Genomic DNA, 27,029 nt, shown 5'->3' with positions numbered 1-27,029 from the left:
CTCCTAACCAACCCATTTGCCATGGGAGGAATTAGATAAGAAATCATTTAACCAGTTGGAGGAGGGTTAGATAATCCTCAGTTAAGGGTGAATTTTAACCTAAAAGGCTCAGATATCAGTCTGGGAAACATATGGAGGCTAGTATTTTCAGTCTTCAATTCAGTTAGAGCAAATGATCAAAGGAACAGATCAATTAGGATATCTGGTTAGAAAGTGTTATCAAACAAGGAGAATTGGAGTGAAAGCTGAATTCTGGATTCTGTGTCTGCTGCTGTTGTTCTTAGATGGTTTGCTTTAAAAAGTCTCAAGCATGTATATTATATACTCCTGTTCAACCTAAGAGAGAATTTTCTTCACCTGACCTATTCTAAATTAGAGGAAATTCTTGTTGAACTATTTCACTCCAAAATAGAGACATGATTGAAGAAAGAAAGATTTTGGTACATAAGAGTGGAATATAAGCTATAAGATATGACAAGAAAAAGCAAGTATTCAAAGGATCCTAGGAAATCTTAATATGTAATATAAAGAAATTACTCGACTCATTGAAGACTGTATTTATTAACTATTTGTAATCATTTTTGAAGTGACTGAAAACATGAGATTAACTAAAAGTAGAAAAATTGTTACAAAAAAACATAATAGTATATTATATAAACACAAAAATCATACTTCACATATCAATTTTTGCCCTTAAATTAAAATTTTCAATCTTGAAAATGGCCACACACCCACAAATCATGATGAAATAATGAAAAAAGTGAAAATTTTTGTTGATCTACCAATAGGAATATGCATAACAAAATCATAGAGCATCAGGATTAGTAGTTGTACATCTGCAGATTCCAACAGGAAAGATGAATAAACAGGCTTTTGAAAATGCTTATCACTGTTACCCAATTCTTGTTGCTCTACCATTTCTTTTCAAATTTCTCTTTCAGCCTAGGAGTATCTCCTGCTCTGTAGAAAATGATTCTTGTTCAATGAAAGAGCTTCTTAGGGTGGTAGCCCAGCCAGTGCCACTAAGTGGCTTGAAGGGCTGGTGGAGAAGGAGCTTTAGCCTTCAATACAGACATGTGGTGTTTCCTTGATTTAATGCTATGTTATGTAAAGCTGCAAAAGCAGCTTCAAGTACCACTCCACAAGTACATTGCTACCCCAAGCCCCCTTTAGATAGACAGTTTGAAGACACCATTGACTGACAAGGTCATTTTTGAAGCACCTTTTATAATCTGCACCACTCTTTACACTGCAAGAAATGGGCTGACCACCAAACACTCGGTTGTAGCCTGGTGGATTCCACCGTCATCCCTCACTACCCTCTGCTGTAAACTGTCCATTACAATGTCACAATTTTTTAAATGATAGACATTTAAAAATCCATTTGGAACAATGGATTTTTCCAGAGTTTGGATATTAATTATCTTCTACTCTATGCACAAATGTTTAAATGGCTTTTCTGAACAGAGTAGTTAATGCCATTTGGGAATAGTCCAAGGGAATTCATGAAGATAAATGAATTTTGAATAGGCTTATTTTGGGAGGAGGAGAAAGGCATACTTTTCCAATAAGACATACTGGCCAATATTTGACCATCAAGAGGACATTCCAGGCAAGAGAAAAGGCAGTTGAAGATGTACAGTGTAGTGGATAATAAGAGCCCTGGAGTCAGGCACAAAGGGTAATTGAAGCCCAAGATAAGTGTAGAGATTGGAGTCAACCTTGCTGTACAAATAATTCTAATTTTTAGACTCAAATTATATTGCACGGATTTAAAGAGTTTGCAGTTATAGTCTCTGAATTATTTGGCAATTTTTAGAAATTATGAAGCATGCCATAGGGATTCCAGAAAACTAGAAATGAGCAAGAGTCAACGATTTAACAAACATTTTTGAACACTATTGTGTAATGTTATGCTAGGGTTACAATGATGTGTAAGACACCGTCCCTGCCCCCAAGGAGCTCAGAGTCTAGGTGGGAGGAGGTGGGAAGTGGAGAGCCTTTGTAGAGGAGGTCACCTTTCAGATAGGCCTTCAGTGAGAAGTAAGCTTTTGCTGGGCTGGAGATGAGAAAGAGGAAAACTAACTTTCCTTGACCACAGATTACCAATATGATGAAGGGACCCAGTGAGCCTGGGTTTTAGACTTCTACTGTATAAAAGAAAGTCATTTATTCTCAACTCTGCAAAAAAAGAAAACATTTGGAAAATGACAGGTTAATATTTTTGATACCAAATCCTAAAAAAGAATCTGAAAAATGATTGTTAAATGATTCACTTTAAACTGATTTCATTCACTTTTCTGATAGCGTTATAAAAATTCATAGGTCAAGTGAATTCAAGTTATTTAATAAATTCTCTCAAAATATCCTTGGGAGATATAAAGAGAAATTGAAAGTGTATGAAAGTACTTGGATTGAAACCAATTAGAAAATACCCATAATTATTACCTAGTGGAGTAGAAAGTATGGGTGTCTTCATGGAATGCTCTTGGTCTGCCCTACTCCATGTCTTACAAAATCGTTTGGGTGAGGAGATACAGAATAGTTTCATTCGTTCATAGCACAAAATTGCAAAACAGTCAAAATTCAGAATTATCTCAACAGATAGTAATGTTGGGATAAAAACTAATCAAATGCAGTCATCAAATAAACAAGTGTGTGTGTTTCCCAAAGAAATTCCATAGCATGGGTAAAAGGCTGGAGCAAATACGGTTTATCACTTTGTGTGCTATTTATTGGCAACACTAGATTTAGATTGCTCAGATTCCAGTTTCCTCTGCTGTGGTTAGGCTACATTTGAAAGAATAAATTCAGTTCAGAGTGTCAGACTGCCATACTTTAAAAATAGTCTGATAAACAGTTGTATAAGATACAGTTGTAGGAACCGGAGATATTAGTCTTAGGGAGCATGCTAGTTTAATTCAGGGATTGAGGTGGGATTGATGTAATCAAATATGTGGGGGGTTTTTTTGTTTTTGTTTTTTTTTTACATGGGCCTCTCACTGTTGTGGCCTCTCCCGTTGCGGAACACAGGCTCTGGACACGCAGGCTCAGCGGCCATGGCTCACGGGCCCAGCTGCTCCGCGGCATGTGGGATCTTCCCGGACCGGGGTAGGAACCCGTGTCCCCTGCATTGGCAGGCGGACTCTCAACCACTGTGCCACTAGGGAAGCCCTCAAATATGTGTTTTTGAAGTATTACTCTGTCTGCAAGGTGGAGAACAGTTGGAGGAGACAAGAATAAATACGGGAAGAATAGTAAGGAAAGAATGTAGTAACCCAGGTGAGAGGTAAAAGATATTTGGAGATGGAGCAAAGCTGACAGAGGTAAATGCAACAGGACGGATTGGATATCCTTCTGTGGGACACAGAATGAGGGAAAGTGATGAGGTTGTTTGGGGTGACATTAAGTTCAAGATGCTGGCAGGGCATTTTAGTGACAGTTATCAGTCCAGCTCTTGGACATTCTAATCTGGGGTCCAGAGAAATTGTGGTTGGAAATAAGGACATGGGAGGCATCTGAACAGAGTGAACATCAACAGTGAGACATTTTTATGACCTTTTACAGTTCATGGACCACTTCAACACTTCAATCGGTAATTAGTACAACTCTTTGCAGCAAAGCAAGTCTTATTATGGCATTTCAAAGGCATGAAAAACCAAAATTACTTTACGTAAATTTGCTTAAGATTTCAACACTAGTAACTGATGGAACCACGGCTTGAAGAAACCAGGTCATCCGACACCCAATTCTAAGATTTTGGTTGTGTGATTTTTAACCACACTGCAGTACCAATCCAATGAGAATCAGAGCTATGGAAGAGTTCCCCAAGAGGAAGAAATATGATGACCATAGCTTGGGACATGCCTATTTTAGGGACTGGAGAGAAGAGGGTCCAGTAAAGGAAAAGGAGACAGAGCGAGCAGTTAGAGAGAGTGTTTGACTCTAGAAACCTAGGACTAGAAGGAGCGTGGAGAGCTTCCATAATGAGGGAATGGTTAACATTCGTAGGTTTTACCTGAAAGATCAGGATGCTCAGTGCTGAAAACAGATCACTTTCTTTCCTGCACATTTACCTTTTTCTCATTGTTCACTCTCATTTCACACATTTTGTCATTAGCTCCTGAACTAGATTATAAATGCCTTGAGGGCGAGGTCCAGGCCTTCTTTTCCTTCTTGTCTCTGTACTGCCTAATACGGGGCTATATACACAAAATGATATGAAATGTGAAAGCTCTCTGCATGCAGATGATTAATCATCACTAGAATTTTTCCAAAGGCACTGTCTCTAGTGCCAAGAGCACATTTGTTTAAAATGTGCGCTTAAATTTGAATGAAATCTGCCTAAATGGTGCCATCTGTTCTTAGGCAGTTTCAAAAATATTTAAATACAATTTTACCTTTAAAAGGACAAACGTAGGGGCATGCCTATGAGACGTAAAGATGTCCTTAAATAAACACAGAGCAGACACTGGCATATTCAATCACACTTAAATAGCTATACATAAATAATGTTTTCTGGGCCTCCCTGGTGGCGCAGTGGTTGAGAGTCCGCCTGCCGATGCAGGGGATACGGGTTCGTGCCCCGGTCTGGGAGGATCCCATATGCCGCGGAGCGGCTGGGCCCGTGAGCCATGGCCGCTGGGCCTGCGCATCCGGAGCCTGTGCTCCGCAACGGGGGAGGCCACAACAGTGAGAGGCCCGCATACCGCAAAAAAAGGAAAAAAAAAAAAAAAATGTTTTCTGAGGTTTAAGAAAATTTTCGCTGAGTACACCAACTACTACTTCATGCAGAAAATATTTATGAGAAGTTACAAAATTGTAGGCATGGACTCCTACACATATTACTGCATTTTAATTACAGACTACAGAAATATAGTTTAATTTGATGTACCCTTTGAAATGGGTTCACTCTTCCACTATTTGTAATGGTCCACATTTTACTGTGATTTCAGTGCATCAATTTGGAAGCTGAAGCCAGCTGTTGGAGATAGTCTCTATGTTAGTCATTTATATCGATTGTCATTTGACTTTTGTTACAGTGCTGTAGGATTCATTGTTGTGCAAATATAACAGTGAAATGAAACCCACGTTTAAGTTCTGCAAATAACTTGCAGTCACTTCCAAAACACCTCAACTTAGGTTCTAAATTTGAGTTTGCGGTTTTAGATGTACGGTTATTTGCTGATCCACTTTAGCATGCAAAATCACACACTGGCTAGGTTTGGGTGTAGTTATTGTGGCAACAAGTAATGGGTCAAATTTTCAGCCTATGTAACTCACTAGCTACATCATCATCACCAAAACTATGCCAGTATTTTGACATCTCTGTGTTTTGCTAGTTGGTGTAAATCAGTGATCATGTATATCAAGAATTTATATTTACAGAAATAATTTCTGGTTGAAATAGCATCTAAATATATTACCCTATCTGAATACATGTATATCTGTATGGAAAGTCTTTCGTTAAATCCTGTTTTGCAAAGCTGGAGATCTGAATGTGTTTGCTCACATGAGCATTCTTTTGGAATATTTTAAGATAATTTTTATTTTAGATATTTTTAGATATCTGATATCTATTTACTTCTGAGAATTTTTAAATAAAAAAAATAGGATATTTCAGATAAAGTTGAAGTCTCCTTGTTGGCCTTTCACTTCCATCCCTCACAAAGGCAACAACTGTCATTAATTTGCTATATCCTCCAGTCCATTTTTTATGCTTTTAATGACCTAAGTTATAGCACCATGAACTAATATTTTTAGATAATATTGTCTTCTTAATTATCTAAGTTCTATCATAGTATTTATATTATTCTTTAACTTGCCATTTTTCCTCAGCATTCTATTTTAGGAATATATGTCAATCTATACAGAAGTTTAATTTTCTGTAATTTGAATTATCCCAGTTTATTCATCTTTCCCACCACAGATGTCCATTTAGGCTGTACATCTTGCACCAACTTCTTGCTACCCCAAGAAGTATTGCAGTGAATGTCCATCCATCTCTCTGCCTCTGTCTCTCTCTCTCCCCTGTAATGTACCTGGCCCAGGTTTCTCTCTAGGAAATATACCTAGTAGTCAGGCTATTGCTGGCTTGTGGGCCATAGGGAATTCTCTCAAAAACGATTCTTGATTTACATTCCTACCAGCAATGTATAAAAGCTCCTGCTTCCTTATACCCTTACAAACACTTGTTTTGTTAGAGTTTATTTTTTTTTAATTTGCCCATCTAATAGAGGTGAATAAGTAGTTTATTGTTGGGTTTTAATTACTTGTCTTGACTATTTGTAAGCTTGAGCAATTTTTTCAAAGATTTGTTGACCATTTTCAGGTTTCCTCTTTATGGGATGCCTGTTCATATCCTTTGCTCATTTTTTTCTGTGTTGTTTTTCTTATTGATATGTGGGGGTTCTTTATTTCAAATATTAATCTTTTGTCAGCCATATATATTGCCAATATCATCGCCCAGTCTTTTAACTTTATGGTAGATCTCATCACACAGAAGTTCTTTAATTTTGGATTATTTGGTCAAACATTTCAAATCCATTCAGTTTTGTGTTTTGTGTCTTATCATAGCTTATCTATTACTACCTTGGGTTGATTACAATATGCTTCTATATTTTATTAATGTTAAGGTTGTGTTATTTTACACATAAGTCTATAATACATTCTGGAATTTATTTGTGTGTATAGTGTGAGAGAGCAATCTAAATTTACTTTTTCAAGGTGGTTAGGCCATTACTCCAACATCATTTGTTAATAAGTCCACACTTTCTCTACTGTGGTGTGATGTCACCCATACCTTATACAGAGTTCCTTAAATGAGCACAGCATGTTTCACTGATCTAATTATCTATCTGTTCCTGCACCAGTCCCACACTGTTTTAATTACTGTAGTGTTATGATTATTCCTTGATATATAACAAGACAAGACCCCTTTCCTTATTATTCTTTCACCGAATTGTTTTTGATTATTTTGCCATATTTGCTCTTTCATCTGGTTTTTAGAATTAATTTGTTTTGTTCTGCAAACAAAACCAGTGGCATTTGTATTTCAATTGCATTGAATATATATATAGATTAATATAGAGAGATTAATATAGAGATTAATTTTGAATTTTTCCATCTATGAAATGGTATATTAATATCTGGTACACTATTTATTCAGGTTTTCATTTTCCCTGCAAATTACACATCTTTTATAAGATTAATCTCTTAGTATCTCATCATCTTTGTTGCTATTACAAATAAAATATTTCCTGATTAATTGTTGCTGGATTATTAGAACTTTATTGATTTTTCATATTGGTCTTGCATCCAGCAACCCTGCTAACCTTTTTAGCCCTTAACAGTTTATTTGTAGACATTCTAGCATTTTCTTTATAAACCACAATATTTTCGGTATATAATGACACTTTAATTTCTTCTTTTCCTATCACTATGCCTCATATATTTTTCTTGTTTATTACCTTGACTGGAAACCCCAGTTCAGTGTTGCATAGTAACAGTGATGTTGGGTATCCTTGTCTGTGGATTGTGTTTACAATTGTGTAATGAATTCTCTTTATGAACCCATTCTCAGCTCTTTTACCATGAAATTCATATTGAAAATTTTCAGTATGGCTAGCCAAAGTTAAGGTATGGATTGTGGTCATGTAATGAAATAACGTTATAGTACTGGTTAAGAAGTCCCAAACTTTACCTCATTCACGCTCTTTTCTCACTTTCTGAATGAACCTGGCCACATCTGTTATCAGTCATTCAGGAGGTAATACATTGAAAATAATTCACGTTAAGGATCTCAGCTACAAGTGTTTTTACTCCATTTGAAAGTGTTCACTTCATGGGAAATGAAGTCTTTTCACTGGCAATATAAATTTAAATCTGTTGATATTCTACAGAAATTCTCATTGTTCGCATTACTTTTTTTTAGCGTTTTTATTGGAGTATAATTGCTTTACAATGGTGTGTTAGTTTCTGCTTTATAACAAAGTGAATCAGTTATACATATACATATATCCCCATATCTCTTCCCTCTTGTGTCTCCCTCCCTCCCACCATCCCTATCCCACCCTTCTAGCTGATTACAAAGCACCGAGCTATTCTCCCTGTGCTATGGGACTGCTGCGCACTAGCTATCTATTTTACATTTCGTAGTGTATATATGTCCATATATACACTACCACTCTCTCACTTTGTCCCAGCTTACCCTTCCTTCCCCCTCCCCGTGTCCTCAAGTCCATTCTCTAGTAGGTCTGCGTCTTTATTTCTGTCTTGCCACTAGGTTCTTCATGACCTTTTTTTTTTTTTTTTTAGATTCCATATGCATGTGTTAGCATACGGTATTTGTTTTTCTGTTTCTGACTTACTTCACTCTGTATGACAGACTCTAGGTCCATCCACCTCACTACAAATAACTCAAATTCGTTTCTTTTTATGGCTGAATAATATCTCATTGTGTACATATGCCACCTCTTCTTTATCCATTCATCTGTCGACGGACACTTAGGTTGCTTCCATGTCCTGGCTATTGTAAGTAAAGCTGCAATGAACATTGTGGTACATGCCTCTTTTTGAATTATGGTTTTCTCAGGGTATATGCCCAGTAGTGGATTGCTGGGTTGTATGGTGGTTGTATTTTTAGCTTTTTAAGGAACCTCCATACTGTTCTCCATAGTGGCTGTATCAATTTACATTCCCACCAACAGTGCAAGAGTGTTCCCTTTTCTCCACACCCTCTCCAGCATTTATTGTTTGTAGATTTTTTGATGATGGCCATTCTGATTGGTGTGAGGTGACACCTTATTGTAGTTTGATTTGCATTTCTCTAATGATTACTGATATTGAGCATTCTTTCATGTGTTTGTTGGCAATCTGTATATCTTCTTTGGGGAAATGTCTATTTAGGTCTTCTGCCCATTTTTGGATTAGGTTGGTTTTTTTTTTATATTGAGCTGCATGAGCTGCTTATAAATTTTGGAGATTAATCCTTTCTCAGTTACATCATTTGCAAATATTTTCTCCCATTCTGAGGGTTGTCTTTTCGTCTTGTTTGTGGTTTCCTTTGCTGTGCAAAAGCTTTTAAGTTTCATTAGGTCCCATTTGTTTATTTTTGTTTTCATTTCCATTTCTCTAGGAGGTGGGTCAAAAAGGATCTTGCTGTGATTTATGTCATAGAGTGTTCTGCCTATGTTTTCCTCTAAGAGTTTTATAGTGTCTGGCCTTACATTTAGGTCTTTAATCCATTTTGAGTTTATTTTTGTGTATGGTCTTAGCGAATGCTCTAATTTCATTCTTTTACATGTAGCTGTCCAGTTTTCCCAGCATCACTTATTGAAGATGCTGTCTTTTCTCCATTGTATATTCTTACCTCCTTTATCAAAGATAAGGTGACAATATGTGTGTGGGTTTATCTCTGGGCTTTCTATCCTGTTTCATTGATCTATATTTCTATTTTTGTGCCAGTACCATACTGTCTTGATTACTGTAGCTTTGTAGTATAGTCTGAAGTCCAGGAGCCTGATTCCTCCAGCTCTGTTTTTCTTTCTCAAGATTGCTTTGACTATTGGGGGTCTTTTGTGTTTACATACAAATTGTGAAATGTTTTGTTCTAGTCCTGTGAAAAATGCCAGTAGTAGTTTGATAGGGATTGCATTGAATCTGTAGATTGCTTTGAGTAGTATAGTCATTTACACAATGTTGATTCTTCCAATCCAAGAACATGGTATATGGTATATCTCTCCATCTATTTGTATCATCTTTAATTTCTTTCATCAGTGTCTTATAATTTTCTGCATACAGGTCTTTTGTCTCCTTAGGTAGGTTTATTCCTAGGTATTTTATTCTTTTTGTTGCAATGGTAAATGAGAGTGTTTTCTTAATTTCACTTTCAGATTTTTCATCATTAGTGTATAGGAATGCAAGAGATTTCTGTGCATTAATTTTGTATCCTGCTACTTTACCAAATTCATTGATTAGCTCTAGTAGTTTTCTAGTAGCATCTTTAGGATTCTCTATGTATAGTATCATGTCATCTGCAAACAGTGACAGCTTTACTTCTTCTTTTCTGATTTGGATTCCTTTTATTTCTTTTTCTTCTCTGATTACTGTGGCTAAAAGTTCCAAAACTATGTTGAATAATAGTGGTGAGATTGGGCAGCCTTGTCTTGTTCCTGATCTTAGTGGAAATGCTCTCAGTTTTTCACCATTGTGGACGATGTTGGCTGTGGGTTTGTCATATATGGCCTTTATTATGTTGAGGTAACTTCCCTCTATGCCTACTTTCTGGAGGGTTTTTATCATAAATGGGTGTTGAATTTTGTTGACAGCTTTTTCTGCATTTATTGAGATGATAATATGGTTTTTCTCCTTAAACTTGTTAATATGGTGTATCACATTGATTGATTTGTGTATGTTGAAGAATCCTTGCATTCCTGAGATACACCCCACTTAATCATGGTGTGTGATCCTTTTAATGTGCTGTTGAATTCTGTTTGCTAGTATTTTGTTGAGGATTTTTGCATCTATGTCCATCAGTGATATTGGCCTGTAGTCTTTGTGATATCTTTGTCTGGTTTTGGTATCAGGTTGATGGTGGCCTCATAGAATGTGTTTGGGAGTGTTCTTCCCTCTGCTATATTTTGGAAGAGTTTGAGAAGGCTAGGTGTTAGCTCTTCTTTAAATGTTTGATAGAATTCGCCTGTGAAGCCATCTGGTCCTGGGCTTTTGTTTGTTGGAAGATTTTTAATCACAGTTTCAACTTCAGTGCTTGTGATTGGTCTGTTCATATTTTATATTTTTTCCTGGTTCAGTCTCGGAAGGTTGTGCATTTCTAAGAATTTGTCCATTTCTTCCAGGTTGTCCATTTTATTGGCATATAGTTGCTTGTAGTAATCTCTCATGATCCTTTGTATTTCTGCAGTGTCAGTTGTTACTTCCCCTTTTCCATTTCTAATTTTATTGATTTGAGTCTTCTCCCTTTTTTTCTTCATGAATCTGGCTAATGGTTTATCAATTTTGTTTTACAACATTTTTATTATAGACTCCTATGAACCAAGCTTCAACCCGTTCCCACTGCATATTCACCATTCACTTATCAAGCAAGGAACCAGGATCTGCAACCGTACGACATGCCAAGCTGCATTTGGTTGACCTGGCTGGTTCAGAGCGAGTTGCAAAGACTGGAATCGGGGGCCAGCTTCTGACAGAGGCCAAGTATATCAACTTGTCACTACATTACTTAGAACAGGTAAATGGGTAGGGTGGGATGTACCTATTCCTACCATTTTTTGACCATGTACTTCACATCACTCATTCTACTAGCATTTTTGTCTTGTTTTGTTTTGTTTCTCTTCTTTTACTGTGGCAAATTATATATAACGTAAAATTACCATTTAACTAATTTTTACAATTCAGTGGCATTAAGTACATTCAAAATGTTGTGACGCATCACCATCATCCATTTCCAGAACTTCTCATGATCCCAAACAAAAACTCTGTACCCATTAAACAGTAACTCCCAATCTCTTTATACTCCCAGGCCCCCATCACCTCTATTCTACTTTCTGCTACTATGAATTTGCCTGTTCTAGATTTTCGTGTAAGTGGAATTATACAAGATTTGTCCTTTTGTGTCTCATTTCTTCCACTTAACATAATTTCAGGGTCCATCGTGTTTTAACATGTATCACAATTTTCTTCCTTTTTAAGGATGAATAATATATCATTGTGTGTGTGTAGATATAAATATAGATATATGGTATTTTGTATATCCATTCATCTGTTGATGAACATGACTTGTTTCCACCTTTTGGCTATTGTGAATAATGCTGCTATAAACATTGGTATAGCTACTAGAATTCTGTATAAACCATTTCATTTAAACCTCACAACAGCTCTGCACTGTAGGTATTAGTTATTACCCACATCTTACAGTTTTTATAACTCCGGTCTTCCCCAGGCCTTCCTGAGATTACACAGCTAGTGGTGAGATAGGGATTTGAACCTCGAATTGCTTGGCTCCAAAGCCTATGGTTTTTTTCACTATACCTTGTACTTTTTTTGTAAAATTAGTAGTGGGTGTGACTATAAGTTGGAAACAATCTCCATGGCCTATTTGTTTCGGGCTGGTAGATTAGCTATGAGACCATAATGTGGAGATGACCAGTATCTTTTCCATTTGTAGTGACTTCATCTAGTTGGTGATTCTGACTCTGCAATGGTTCTCTTTGCCTTAGCTTCCCTCCCTGTCCCCACTCCAAGTTTACTACAGTCCATCCCAGTGCATGCTTAATTTTTAATTTCTGGATTTTATTCCAAAGGCAGAGAAAGCTCATCTGAATTTTGCTAAATAAATCTTCCAGACAAAATTTCTCCCATCTAAAAGGAGTGCATTGAATTAAATCTTCTCAAGTTCCTTTCAACTCTGTGAGTATAAATGTTGTGAGTTGAATGTTAAAGATGGCAACTAATTCTGAAAAAAAAAAGAAAGAAAGGAAGGAAGGAAGGAAGAAAGAAAGAAAGAAAGAAAGAAAGAAAAAGAAAGAAAGAAACATGATCAAAAACTGGAGTGGAGAAGTACAGAGGATATTGGCGAGGCAAAAGGGTCTGTTAATAAATGTTGGAGACTGAAAGATTTGAGAAAAAAACTACTTTTTTAAAGCTGCATAATGAACCCTTTTGAGAATGATGTTGTCCTGACATTAAATGCTTTCTAATGGTTAAGCTGGCTGAAAAAGCAGATTGAGAGAAACCTAAAGGAACTCTCTGTGAACAAGGCACACACAATTAGGCTCTGACCAAATGAATCCCAGTAATGCAACACCCAGAGATTAAGGCCTGCATGGTGCTCAGATCACTTTAGTGTTTCTGATGATAGTCAGCATTCCTGAACTCTTTCTTGTTCACATATTACATACTACTTTTACTTAACAGATCTTTTTACTTTATAGGACATTTATGTAACATTGATATGAAAGTATAGTGGACTATATTCAAAGTGCTTTATTTCAAATATACCTACTTGTTTCAGAGTCTTCACTATCTTTTAATTCCCATTATATCCATCCATCATATGAAATTATATTTATATTTGTTAGTTGAATCAAAATTTCCACCAACTGTAATCACTCAAGAAAAACATTCTGCTCCTTATCTTTTCTTTTTCTTCATTCTACACAACCTTTGCAAGCAGTTACTTGTCATTAAAACTATTCCTCTCCCTATATTTCTTCTTTTCAAAATTCTGGTAACATCAGCCTCATGTGAGCAGTCTTGGTGGCTATGTGGCATTTGATTTTCTGTATAGCTAGTTTATTTATTTAACAGATACTTATAAGGAGCAGTAATGTGCTGAAGGCTGTGCTGGGCCCTGGAGCACAGTGCTGAATGAAATAGAAACAGCCCTTGCCCCGAAGGTCTCATGGTCCAGTGGAGGTAGACATGCACTGAATAAGTATTCATTAAGTACGTGGCTGTAATTCCGATGGGAGCCTGCAGAGCAAGTCCAAGGGGCGAGGTGAGTGTGGGGGATTGGACTTAGACTGAGGAAGGGAGAGTTAATGAAAGTTCTCTCAGGACTGATGTTAAGCAGAGATCTGAGGAATGAGTAGGAGTGAGCCCAGCCAGGATGGGGTCAGGGCATGTCAGGCAGTGAGAACTGGGAGTCTGTCAGCCCTCAGCTCCATCTGCGGGATGGATTCACCCAGGGTCTCAGTGACATTCACGTGTCATTGACCTTTGGCTCTCCGAATGTAACTTATCTGTTTCATAGACACCCACTGCATCACTGCAGCCGTTAGCTCTTTACACTGCTGTACAAGGGTCTTCATGGAGGTTATGGCATAAAATAATGGAGAGAGGAGGAGAAGGAGAAGATCAGTATGAGAGGAAAGAAGAACATAAATATGGAAAACTGCAGTGTGTGGACATGAGTATGTGAGATTGAATCAAGCTAGGAGCAGCTGCTAGAGAGAAAGTTGTGGATAGTAGAGAAATATTGGAATTTTACACAGAAAGACATAAGTGAGAGGGAACCAAAGAGTACCTAGGAAGGAGAATAATAAAAAGAGTGAGCAGATACTGTTGATGAAATAACAGAATTCAGGGACTTTTATAAACATATTTTCTTTATGAAGTACTTTATTATGGGCCTTTGAGACTGGAAGTATAACACAGTTTAGTTTAAATAGCTTCATTCATTCATTCACTCATTCATTCAACAAATTGTGATTGAGTGTCCACTGGGTGCTACAAGTTACGTTAGGCAATGGGAATCGATGTGTAATTGAGAAAGCCTGTGCTACCGTGTCATCCAGTGAAAGAGCAAAGCATACAAACAAATACTTAGAATGCAGTAAGATAAATGCTGTAGTAGAAATTCATGTAGATGTCCATAATATAATCAAACTGAGACATCTTCTCTGTCTCAGTTTGAATATGTAAGATGGAGATGGACTAGGAAAAGACAGTTTGGTAGCCTTTCTTACCTGAATTAGCCCACATTAGGGTTATAGAAATTCCATGCGAATTGTAACTGCCCTCTGGCCATAATTGTGAGACCTTACACCTGCTCACAGGGCACAGCCGTTCTGAGTTGAATGCACCTTATTGTGCTCAGAAGTAAATAAGTTTCTATTTGCCAGAGTACTGTTGGTTTTGGAGTTTTCCTTGTGTATGTAGTACTTTTTCCAAAGAGTCTCCTCAAAAACATTTCAAGCCTCAGTAAGAGGGTGTATCTTGACCCTAGAAATCGAGTCCATGGAGGAAAAGGAAGGGACCGTGCATACTTGTTCCAGCCATAAGCCTCATGGAGTGCTCCTTGGGTGACCCTGGGTCTCTGTCAGCCCAAATGTTAAGTGAGAAACCACTGGGAACAGAGAGTCTTTGCTCTCTCCTTCTCCAGAAATCAGAATCAGGGTCACCCCGGCCAGTTATCCAACATGAGTGGGACTTTTTCAGAGTGTAACTTTCCACTTGGCTTCCACTGAATGTGTTGCGTTCAGGAGAAAAAATTGGTGGTGTGGTGCTAGTTTTAACTCTCCAAATTTTTGTCAGTTCTCAGGGGATAATCTTCCATGGACATCTGAGTTCTTTAAAAGAAATTCTCTTTAATGAATGAAGTAGTAAACTGAATTATTGATTTCAGGCATAGTTTCTCAGTATGTGGGATACTATTAAGTGTAATGTGGGGTTCCACTCTTTGTTGCTTAAAGAATGTCTTCAGGAATGTGTTATTGTATTTGTACATGAAATCCAAAATGGAAGTAAACACTAAAAAAATCCAGGTTGTATGAACACCTCCTCACCCTGTGCCGTTCAGATCATTTGGTTCCTGCCCAGTTTAGAGGACCCAAAGCAGCCCCACAAAGAATAATTTACTTCTGCCTGTCTCTCAAATACTGGCCATTTCTAAGTCACTCTGAAGATCCGTTTCTGTCCCAGGGGTCTGGGCTTATTATGGTATTCCTAAAGTCCTCTAGAGCTGGGAGGGTACCTGCTCAGGACCCGCTTATAAAGAAATGGCCTAGGACTTCCCTGGCGGCACAGTGGTTAAGAATCCGCCTGCCAGTGCAGGGGACATGGGTTCAAGCCCTGGTCCGGGAAGATCCCACATGCCGCGGGGCAACTAAGCCCGTGTGCCACAGCTACTGAGCCTGCGCTCTAGAGCCCACGAGCCACAACTACTGAAGCCTGCATGCCTAGAGCCCATGCTCCACAACAAGAGAAGCCACCGCAGTGAGAAGCACGTGCACCGCAACAAAGAGTAGCCCCCGCTCACCGCAACTAGAGAAAAGCCCGTGCACAGCAACGAAGACCCAACACAGCCAAAAAAAAAAAAAGGAAAAAGAAATGGCCTAGAACTGCGTTTATTGTGCTACAACAGGTCTTCAAAGTGATTATAAAGAACATGGCCTAAAGCCCCCTCCAAACACGGAGTGCTTTTTGTTTTACTAAGAACTATCCCAGAAACTCTCTCTATTGATCTTTAAATCACTTCTGTGAGATAGGCAGGCATTCTAATTCCAGTTTTACAGGTGGGGAGACTGAGGCTAATAATCATGAGATTGGCCTAAGATCGTATTAAGTGGGGCAGCTGGATTCTGACTCTGAGTCCTGGGTTCTTTGTTTTATCATGCACTGCCTTCATTTCCCCCATTCTTTTTTTTTTTTTTTTTTTTTGCGGTACGCGGGCCTCTCACTGTTGTGGCCTCTCCCGTTGCGGAGCACAGGCTCCGGACGTGCAGGCTCAGCAGCCATGGCCCACGGGCCCAGCCGCTCTGCGGCATGTGGGATCTTCCCGGTCCGGGGCACGAACCTGTGTCCCCTGCATCGGCAGGCGGACTCTCAACCACTGCGCCACCAGGGAAGCCCCCCATTTCCCCCATTCTTAAAGACCATATTTTCTAATCCATAATCTCATTTTGAATTTTAATTCTTCTCTTTAACAATTTTAGAACCCTTTCTGGAAAGGACATTGGGATTGCCTCTACAGCATTCATTCCAGGGGTAGCAGGCAGAAGCTCATTCCCAGCTCCAGGGGTAGACCTGACTGGCCTAAGCCAATTCGAGCCAGTCTTTCTTCTGGCTATAGTGATTGGTTCAGAGATGGCCCATGACCCAAGTTGGTCCCTAGTGAATCTCAGGACTCATGTTTAATTATTAGAGAACTTTCTCATGTCAGGGCATTTGGTAGCCATCCTATGGCCACGAGGAGGGGCAGACTTCTACCACATGGGAGACAGAGCAGAGATATGGGCAGAAACTAAGTCCTTTCTAAAAGGCCCCTGACCTTTTAGGTCATTCTAACCTAAAGCATTTCCTATTACAGTTACAGGAGCCAATATATTTCCCTATGATTAAAGCCAGTTTGGGTTACATTCTTTTGTTCCTACAGCCAAAAGCAAGTTAACTAACAGACCATTTAATTTAATATCAGAAGGAAGTTTAATAAGCATATTCTCCTTTATGTCATCTAAGTTGTCAATAAAACTGTTGAATAGAAAAGATATCAGTTTTGTTTCCTAGACCAGGAAGAAAAAAGTGACATTTGTTTATGAAAGAATTTAAAAGTACTTTAAAAATTGTTAGATATTTAATTGATGATTAATAAACAATAATGCCACCCTCTCTGCATATCTGTCAGACCTACCCCTGTTTGGTTTGGTATTTGGTATTCAGGCCTTCCTTACCTGTTGCAGATATTTGTCCTCTTGGCTCTTAGGGTCTGGACCTCAGCACCCCATGCTCCCACCTTGCCACTCAGACTCAGGTCCACCCTATTTCTCACTTTCTTCCCAGTTACATTGAAGCTTAGTTCTCCCAAATCTCGTTCACTACTAATGACCCTCCCACTGCCTTCCTAGGTAAAACTAATTAATCCAATCATTCATTTATTCATATTCGTTTAACAAAAAAGTGTTGAGCATATGTTGTATTAATCAGATTTTTTAGCTGCAAACTGGGAAATTCACTCTAGCTAATTTAAGCAGCATAGAGTTTATTAAACATAAAGAATCTCAAGAAAAATTAGAAAACTGGGCATGAGTACTACCCAGCTAGGAGCAGAACAACCAGGATACACTTCTCTTTTTTTCTCAAGATCTTTTTGATGTGGACCATCTTTTAAAGTCTTTATTGAATTTGTTCCAGTATTGCTTCTGTTTTATGTTTTTGGTGTTTTTGGCCGCGAGGCATGTGGGATCTTAGCTCCCCGACCAGGGATCAAACCCACACTCCCTGCATTGGAAGGTGAAGTCTTAACCACTGGACCACTGGGAAAATCCCAGCCAAGGGACACTTCTAATCACACCACTGAACTGCTCTGTAAAACACCACTGTTATCCCCACTGGGCACTTAGAACATTAAGTTCTAGACTCCAGAAACTTCCCTGTAGCTGCCTCAAAAAAACCAGTTGCCTTTGCCACCCACCTACAAATGAGGTCTTCCCTCCTTATGACCACCACCTCTCATCACTCACCTCCAATCCCACACAGGGTGTTTGCTTGATGGTGCTAGGTCTCATGCAAACTGTGAGCTGTAAGAGAGACTAGGAAATGTAATTTTGTAGGAAGCAGAACTAGTATGGGGACTATCATGAGAGTTGAGAGAGACAACTCAGTTTCTGCCACATGTACCGGGTGCTGGATGCTGTTCTTGGCAGTGGCGATGGAGCCACGAGCAAGAGAAACAAAGTCCTTTGTTTCTGCCTTGTGGAGCAGAAACTCTCGTGGGGAAGCAGGTAACAAACAAGTGAATAAATAAAATTTCCAATAGTGGTAAGTACCAGAAGAAAAATAAAACAGAGTTAAAGCCTGGATATTGGGGTGTTACTTTTGATAGGGGGTTCAGGGAAAGCCCTTGTGAGGAAATAAAACTTGAGCAAAGATTTGATTGATGAGAAGCAGGATGCTGTAAGAAAATCTGGGGCAAGAGCATCCTAGGTAAAAGAAACAAAGTCAAAGACTGCGATGTGGGAATAAGCTTGTCATGGTGAAGCAACAGCAAGGCCAGTGTGGGCCACGAAAGCACTGTAGGAGATGAGGTTGGATAGGTAGACAGGAACCAGATCACACAGGGGTTGGTTCATTATACCAAGTGCATCGGGAGGTTGTAAGCAGGGCAGTGACTTGATGTAACTTACATTTTTGTAAAGGTTTCTTTGCCTGCCATGCAGAGAGGAGACCATGGGAGGGCAAAAGGAGAAACAAGGAGACTGATTCAGAGCCTTGAGAGCGGTTATCCAAGGAAGGGGAAATGGTGCCTCAAACTGGAGCGGTGGCAAACGAGGTGGGAAAAAGTGATCCAATTTTGGGTGTGTTTTGTAGATAAACCTAATAGAAATTGGATGTTGGAGGTGAGAAGAATTCAAGAATGTTGCCTAGGGTTTTGGACTGAGCCACTTGGTGGATGGTGGCGCCATCAATAATGATGCATAAAGCCTGAGAAAGAATCAGGCTTGGGGGCAGAGGGGAGAGACAGTCAGGAACAGACATCCAGGTGGAGATGCAGAGTTGCCACAGGGATAGTAGCTCAGGGAAGAGGTTGAGGCTGATGCTGTAAATTGGGGAGACATTAGGATAGGATATGGATGTATTTAAAGCCAGGGGATTGGATGAAATTACACAGAGAGACAGTGTAGATAAGAAAGAGAAGAGGATCCAGAACTGAGCCTTGGAGCACTTCAATAGATATAATTTGGGAAGAATAAAAGCAAGTATTCATTATCTAGTTTTTAAGGAAAGATAAAAACCAGAAAAGTGTGATGTCCTGATTACCAAGTGAATAAAGCATTTCCTGAAGGAGGCAATGAATACCTGTGTTGTTGCCTTACTCAAATCAGAGGTCTAGTAAGAGAGCAGTCAGTGCTTTTGGTTCAGGGGGGTTGCTGATGACCTTGGCAAGAGCCAACTTAGTTTAGTACCGTTGTGGGCTTACAGAATGGGAGTGATTCCGGTGAGAGAGAGAAATTAATGCAAAGAGAGGGGTTAATTATAGGAGCGAAGTAGGTAAGAGGAGAAGAGGGAGGGGACAGAGGGCTGGACTTGGGCAGGAGCAGGACAGTAACTGCAGGAAGAGTGGAATGTGTGGGGGATTGAGGGACAGGGCAGGTAGACCGCTTACACCTAGAAGAAGAGTATGTGGCCATCGACTCAGACTGAAGGCAGAGAGAGGAGGCTGGGTAGATGCTTGAAACAAGAGAATAAGGTGCGAAGGCCCGTTTCTGAGAGTGGAAAAGTGGTTTTTGAGAGAATCTCACAGGATTTCTGGTTTATAGTAAAACCTGTGGTCATTAGCTTAAAGCAAGACCAGTGGTATCATTGCATGATTATGCTAAAAACGGCTTTCAAGAACAATGCTCCCATCTTATTTTGTAAACTAAAGGAGTAGAAGAAGTTCTGATGATGGGAATTACACACCTGGGAAGAGGGAAGACTAGAACAATGGCAGGTGTTGAAAGTATTTTCAGGAGCCAGGGCCTTGTGATGCCCCTGAAGTCACATGTCACATCTGTGGGTTACTTATTCCTGATGCTTTGCAGTGGGAGTCCTGGCACTGGATTCATCTTCTCCAGAAAACCCTGAACCCCTGGTGGCTCCCCTTGGGGACAGCCCACAGCAGCCCTTCATCCATCTCCCATCCATCCATCTACCACCTTCCTACTAAGTACGTAAGACACTGCTAAGGAGCAAGATGGGCAGGCTGTAGTTGAACCAAGGTGCACTTCCCCCATCACAGTGAAAGCAAACACATATACAGCACTTATTATGGGCTAGTTCTACTCAAAGTAATTTGTGCATTTTAACTCTTCTAATCATTCCAACTACTCATAGGTAGATACTGTCTTTTCCATGTTTTACAGATGAGGAGACTGAGGCAGAGATGGTGAGTGGCATGCCCTGGTATGGCTAGAATCTGGACCTGCACAATCTGGCACCAGAATCTGGGGTCTCTTGCCTCTTGTGGTTCTTATTTATTGTTCTGCCTCTTTTACCTAGAAGATGAGGCATACAGACCAATTTTGGTAGGATTTTTAAAAATCTGGCATGATTTACTCTTGAGTTTTTATATAAATTTCTCAGTGACTGAAAACCGAATAAAAATGTATCCAATTCTGCACAAGTTATATCATCTGTCCAAAAATGACAGGGTTCATCATGGTATGTTTTTATTATATTTGCTTCATTCCATCTTCACTGTTACTGTACTGAATATTTTAAGATATTTATTCTGAGCCCAAGTTTTGGGGGTCACTGCATTTTGTATCCTTGTTGCCGTCGCAGCTCAGTTTGTCAGGTGTGCATTTTCTGCTAAGTTAACGCTATTCTTTTTCCCCTCCACCACAGGTCATCATTGCCCTCTCAGAAAAGCACCGCTCACACATTCCGTATCGGAACTCCATGATGACCAGTGTCCTGAGAGACAGCCTGGGAGGGAACTGCATGACGACTATGATTGCCACTCTCTCTTTAGAGAAAAGGAATATCGACGTATGTTGCTTCTTCTTTCTGGAGATCTCAGTCTGAGTTTTTATGCTAGTTTGTGAGACGGAGTTGAGGGTCCTTGGTGGGTTTCCGTCTTTTCAACTGGGTTAGGGTATGCCTTCAGAGGTGAAGACACACCAAAGTTCATAGCTTTGGGTTATTTGCCAGAAATGTAATTCCCCCAATTTGAGAACTGCCTTCACATAGCACACGATGGTTTGCAGAAAACCTCATACACAAATTTTGGAAGACTTGCCAGAGACGTGAGGGAGGAGACCCATCAGCTTCTCCTGATCCGTTTTGCTCCTGATTGCTTAGGTGCCTTGGAGACATCTCCAAGGTGTGTCCCTAGACGTGTCCCTGGGCACAGCACCCAGGACGCCTTGGCAGGGTCTGGCTGCCAAATGGCTCTCCTGGGTTGCTTTAGAGCCAGCTGATGTTTCACGCATTTCAGTTTAATGTTTGGGACTCAGACTTTCTCTAAGAGAGGAAAACAGGAAGCTGTAGGGTGCCTCCCCAAACAAGGCCAAGCCCCAAGTGCATTGTAAGATGCCTTGAAAAGCCTCTCTTTTGCACCTGTTACAAATATTTATTTTGTACCCTTTGATGCTTATGGATTGTGGTACCTGCTATGATTCTGGTTTGTCTATGTGGTTCTGGTTTGACAAATCAGTAGTTGAAAAGCACATACCAGTTGTCACTTAGGACCTCAGGTTCTTCCACACTTTGGGCATCAGTCATTATATTAAGCCCAAACAAAATTTTAATGAAAAATAATGTTCCAGGGAAAGGCAAGGCTTCCTAATTTGGAAGCATGTTTCTTCATTGTGTTTTATGCACATCACTCTAGGTGTACGCGTTTTTCCTGTGAACAGAAATTGTTTTATCTCTCTATGCCATAACATTTTAAGGACTTATCTTGCTTTCTTAGGAATCTATATCTACCTGCAGATTTGCACAACGAGTGGCACTCATAAAGAATGAAGCTGTTCTTAATGAAGAAATCGATCCCAGATTGGTAAGCAACTTTTAACTGACTATGTTTAAAAAAATCAAAGTATATCAAAGATTAGTTAAATTTTGGGGGACGCTCACTCTCCGTAACCAGGCAACATTCTAAATACTGGAAACGTGTTAAATCATTTAATTCTCACAACAACCTCATGAGTAGATGCCGTCTCTTCCTCTACTTTACAGATGACAAAACTGAAAGACAGAAATATTTAGTGATTTGATCTGAGTAACAGTGCTGATGGGTAGCAGAGCAGGACTCAGACACAGACAGTCTGACTCCAGGGCCTGTGCTCTTACCTACAGCCCCCTTTACTCCATCAGTTAGGGGCACAGTGAGTCCTGGGGACATACATAGAATCATACACAGTTATATTTGTAGGTAGGTCGTAGCCTTTCAAAAAAAAAGTCAGCTTAACTTTCTAAAGACAATGATAATAGACCATCTTTTATAAAAGTTTATTGAGAAAAAGAAGTCCTAATGGTTATTAAATAGAATAGTATTTTGCATGACTGTTCTGTTACTTATTCTAGATATTTTAAAAAGTTAGTAGTTGGTTTGATCCATGGAAAAATGGCCAAGCCTCTAGTTTTATAAAAACGAATTCTTCTTTATCAAAGTTCTTTTTTTAAAGGAAAGGTATTTGCAAGTTACATGATTCAACTACTCATTATAAATGCAGATATTTTTTCTTTTCTCTATTTTGTTAGTCTTCAAATAAAATACAACAAGGAATTAACTCCTGTCAACATTGAAAATGTTGAAATAAAATATTTCAATTTTGTAAAACTCCAAAATTAAGATTATATTACTTTGCAAATCAGTCACCTTAAAAAAAATTTTTTTTTCTCTAGAAAATAAGCTGGTGTAAGCTTAGTGGTATGCATTATAAAAAAGATGTGATATCGTACCAACAGTGCTTCATTTACAAATTTCTCAAATTCCAAACAAGAAAATCTCAAGTTCACTGTTACCCATATTAATAACTTCCTCTTGAGTGTTTGCCCTTCCTTCCCTGAAATCACTCCATTGAAGGGTAGAGGAAAACAAGGACAAAAGAATAATGGGGCTGACTGTTTTGTCCTACTTGCCTCAGGGAGCCCGAGCTCCCCTGACAGCATTCTCTTCTGGAGAAACCAGTGGGTGAGGCAGGATCCCTTTCCAGTCCAGTCCCTGGTCAGCACCACAGGGTACCTCCACTGGAAAAAGGAGACACAATTCAAAGGCCTAAGTCAAATGGAACTGAACTCCTAGGATGAATTCTTCTGCTGTTCCTACCCTGCCAGCAGCCCTGTCATATTACTGTGCAGAATGAGAAAGATAGGAATGTACTATTAGCCTGAAGACAAAAATTACTTCATAATTGAAGGAAAATAAACATATTAGACATTGACGTATTTTTTCCCTTCAAATTTGGCTAGAGAGACTTCTTTGAAGGAACTTGAGGAATTTGAACAAAGATGAACATTATAGTGTGTTAGATGTAGGTCTATGAGAGATTTAAAGAAACGAGAAATCAGGAGTCAAAAGCTAATAGCTGATAATTGGACAAATGTTGAGGTCTTCCTGGTGCAGAATTATCTGGTAATTGACAAGTGTTGTTTCCTGATCTCCTTTATAATTGCTTCTAAAAACTGATATTATTGTTCATTATTTTATGTACAGAGCTTTTCTGAAGCACAAGTGACAGTTGAAAAGTTGTCCTCAAAACCACCCAAAACACAACTGAATGGTAAAAATAAACACCAAATTTAGGGAAGACTCTATGGGATGGGCGTTTCACAAGAGTCTGTAATGATTTATTTCTTAAGTAGTAGGTACATGGTATTATTTATACCTTTTTGTATATATGAAGTAGTTCATACTAAAAAGTAAAATCACATGAATTAAGGTGATTCATCACATTCACAATTAAAAGAAAAAATTAAATGATCACATCACTAGATGCAGAAAAAGTGTTTGATAACATTAAACATTCATCCATAGTTTGAAAAGACTCATCAAACTATGAATATAAGTGAACATCCTTAGAGTGATTAAGGGTATCAACCAAAAACTACAGCAAACACTTTAAAGTTGAAACGTTAGAAGGAATAAGACAAGAATGTCTTAAGCACTATACTTGGAGGTTCTTAGGAAAGAGACTTTTTTTTAAATTTATGAGGATTTGATAAGAAGAATATCTGTCATTACTTGTGGGCAATTTGATTGCTCATATAGAATATCCAAGAGTGTTTAATAACAGGTAAACAGATAACCAAAATAATATTCAGAAAATTAATCCATTCATAAAAATGAATTGCCTTCCTATATATCAAAAGCCAATAATTAGAAAATACAATTTTATAAAAATTCCATTTATAACAGCAACAAAAACTTTAAAATTCTAGGAATAAAATCTAATTAAAGACATATACAAATATTGAAAGGAATCAGAAAGCTATACCATGTTCATGGATGTAATGATTCATAGCATTACTTTAATGTCTTATCAAATTAACCTTTTACTCAAATTTATTTCCAGTTAAAATTTGAGGAGGGCCTTTGGTAGAATTTTACAAGCCAAATCTAAAATTTATATGAAAGAGCAAATGATCAGGAATAGTGAAGTCTATTTTGGAAGAGAACAAGATGGAAGGGGCTTATTCTATCTAGATGCCAAAATTTTTTTAAGATATAGTAATTAAAACAGTGTAGTATTACCATACATATAGTCAAGTAGACAAATGTTTTTAACCAATAGCCCAGAAAAAGACACAAGTTACATGTGGAAATATATAACAGAATTATAATAGCAAATCTTGCATGGTTAGCCATAAAAAAATTAAAATTAGATCCATATCTCACACTTCCTACAAAATAAAATCAATCAACCTAAATGTAAAAAGCAAAACTTTAACACTTTTATAAGAGCATATAGGAAAAATAGATTTTCTTAAAGAAGACACAAATATAAAGCTTAAAACAAAAGAAGTTGATAATGAAATTATATTGAAATTTAAAACTTTCATTTAACAAAAAGAACACCACAGAGTGAAAAACATTACATAGATTGGGAGAAAACATGTGCATTGCATAAAACTAACTAAAGGGTTCACATCCCGAATTTATAAAGAAACCTGCAAATTAATAAGGAAAAGAAAAACAACTCAACTGAAACATGGGCAAGATGGTGAATAAATAATTCACAGAAGAGGAAACCCAAACAGCCAGTATGCATACACAAAGATGATCGAGCTCACTAGTAATCATGAAAGTACTAGTTCTAAATTAGAACTAGATAAGAGACCATTTTACACCCACCTAGGTAGGCAAGATTAAAATGTCTGGCAATACTACATACAAAATGACTAAAATGTGGGGAAACAGGAACTTACATATATAGCTGCTGAGAATATGAATTTATGCATCCATTCTGAAGAGCAGTTTGGCAATATATAATAAGGGGGTGCACTAACTCTACCTCCACACAGTTCTAAGTGCACACTACAGGGAAACTCTCCCACACATGCCCAGAGACTTATAATGTTCACAGCAACACTCTTTGTAATCGCAAAAGTAAAAATCCTGAATGTCCGTCAACAGGAGACATAGATACGTAAATTGTGATACATTCCTTTACTCAAATACTATATGTCCATGAAAATTCATGAACTAGAGCCACATGAAGCAATATAAATAATCTCAAAAACATAATGTGAGGGGGGAAAAAAAGCAAGTTGCTGTTACATGCAGTATGGCAACATTTACATAAAGTGTAAGGCATGCAAGATGATATCATACATCATTTACAGTCACATCTGTACATATGGAGTAAATGTATAAAACATGCAGGGAAATGCTACCCACTAAATGCAGGACAGGAATCACTCCAGGAAGGACAGAAGGGGAACAGGAATAAGGGATACCAGTTCCATCAGTAATATTTTATTTGTTAAGAAAAATCCTAGAACTATTTTGACAAAATGTTAAGATTTAACAAAGCTGGGTGGTACGTACAAGAGTGCCTTTTATATCATTCTCTGTACATTTTTGTTCATAACTTTAAAAGATGTATGGTTCTTTGTCACATAGTTCCCCTCAGTGAGAAGTTGACATTTAGGCTCCTGCCTTGCCGTTTGCAGATGATTATACGCCTACAAAAGGAAATCCAGGAGCTGAAGGATGAACTGGCCATTGTCACTGGGGAGCAGAGGACAGAGGCACTCACAGAAGCAGAGCTCCTTCAGTAAGACTGCAGACTTTTTCTTTTTCTTTAACCATGCAAGTTTGTGTTAACTTCTTTGTTGGCCCTAATGTTATGAATTCACCTCAAAGAACGAAGTTCTCCTGGGACGGTCTGAAATTGCATTTAGGCGCCAGTTAAGAGTGGCGGCTTTCCATGAAAAGCTGGATAAGGCTGGCAGGGTTTTTGCCTCCTCAGCTTTGAGGAAGTAAAGAACAGAGCATAGAGAGGATGGGAATATCCTTCTCATGCCAGCTGAAGAAAAGAGGTTGTATAATAGTCGTGCAGTTTTTAAATGTATACACCAAACACTCTTAAGCTGTGGATCTCACATCTGAAAGGAATTCAAGAAACGTCCCTCGTATTAAACAGCATCTTGCTGCAAGCACCAATTTATCCCATGCCAAAGTAAGCTCTCTCCTTTAATAAATAGATGGTCCATATATTACAGTTCAAACACTCAAGATGGAAATGAAAGCAGGTATTCAGGGCTTCATACAAGTGCGGCATCTTTCAGAGCCTTTAGATTTGCAGCCATATGGCATACCAGGGGCACAGCGTGGCTCTCATTCTCCCTCTGATCACGGGCCACAGTGGCGGGCTCTCTAGTTGTTTCTGTGCTGCTTATTAAGCACTGTGGAGTGATCATAACGGACTAGGCTTAGAAGGCAGTGGTATTCTCTATTTCAGAATAACAAAGCTACACAAGACTTTTTTAAAGGTTTTGTGTCATTTCACATAACCCTCTCTCAACAGAGAAAACGGTAACAGATGATGAAAGTATTTTCTTTAAACAAGTTCATGGCTGCC

The 27,029-nt window shown here is 38.6% G+C and overlaps 1 protein-coding gene across 3 annotated transcripts in view; it reads left to right on the top strand.

Annotated features, from left to right (window-relative positions):
• The window catches only part of KIF6 (kinesin family member 6), a 424,730-nt gene that overhangs the window by 150,134 nt on the left and 247,567 nt on the right, over positions 1-27,029 (top strand). For all 3 annotated transcript variants that reach the window (XM_082639032.1, XM_082639031.1, XM_082639033.1), the window contains 4 exons: positions 11,042-11,248; positions 20,845-20,988; positions 21,914-22,000; positions 26,119-26,222. In XM_082639032.1, the coding sequence (XP_082495158.1) occupies positions 11,042-11,248; positions 20,845-20,988; positions 21,914-22,000; positions 26,119-26,222 (542 nt within the window). The remainder of the gene's footprint in view (positions 1-11,041; positions 11,249-20,844; positions 20,989-21,913; positions 22,001-26,118; positions 26,223-27,029) is intronic.

Source organism: Mesoplodon mirus (assembly GCF_964341445.2).
Source record: "Mesoplodon mirus genome assembly, chromosome: 12".
Lineage (NCBI taxonomy): Eukaryota > Metazoa > Chordata > Mammalia > Artiodactyla > Ziphiidae > Mesoplodon > Mesoplodon mirus.
The sequence above is the reverse complement of the archived record's forward strand: the minus strand, read 5'-3'. Positions and strand labels throughout refer to the sequence as shown.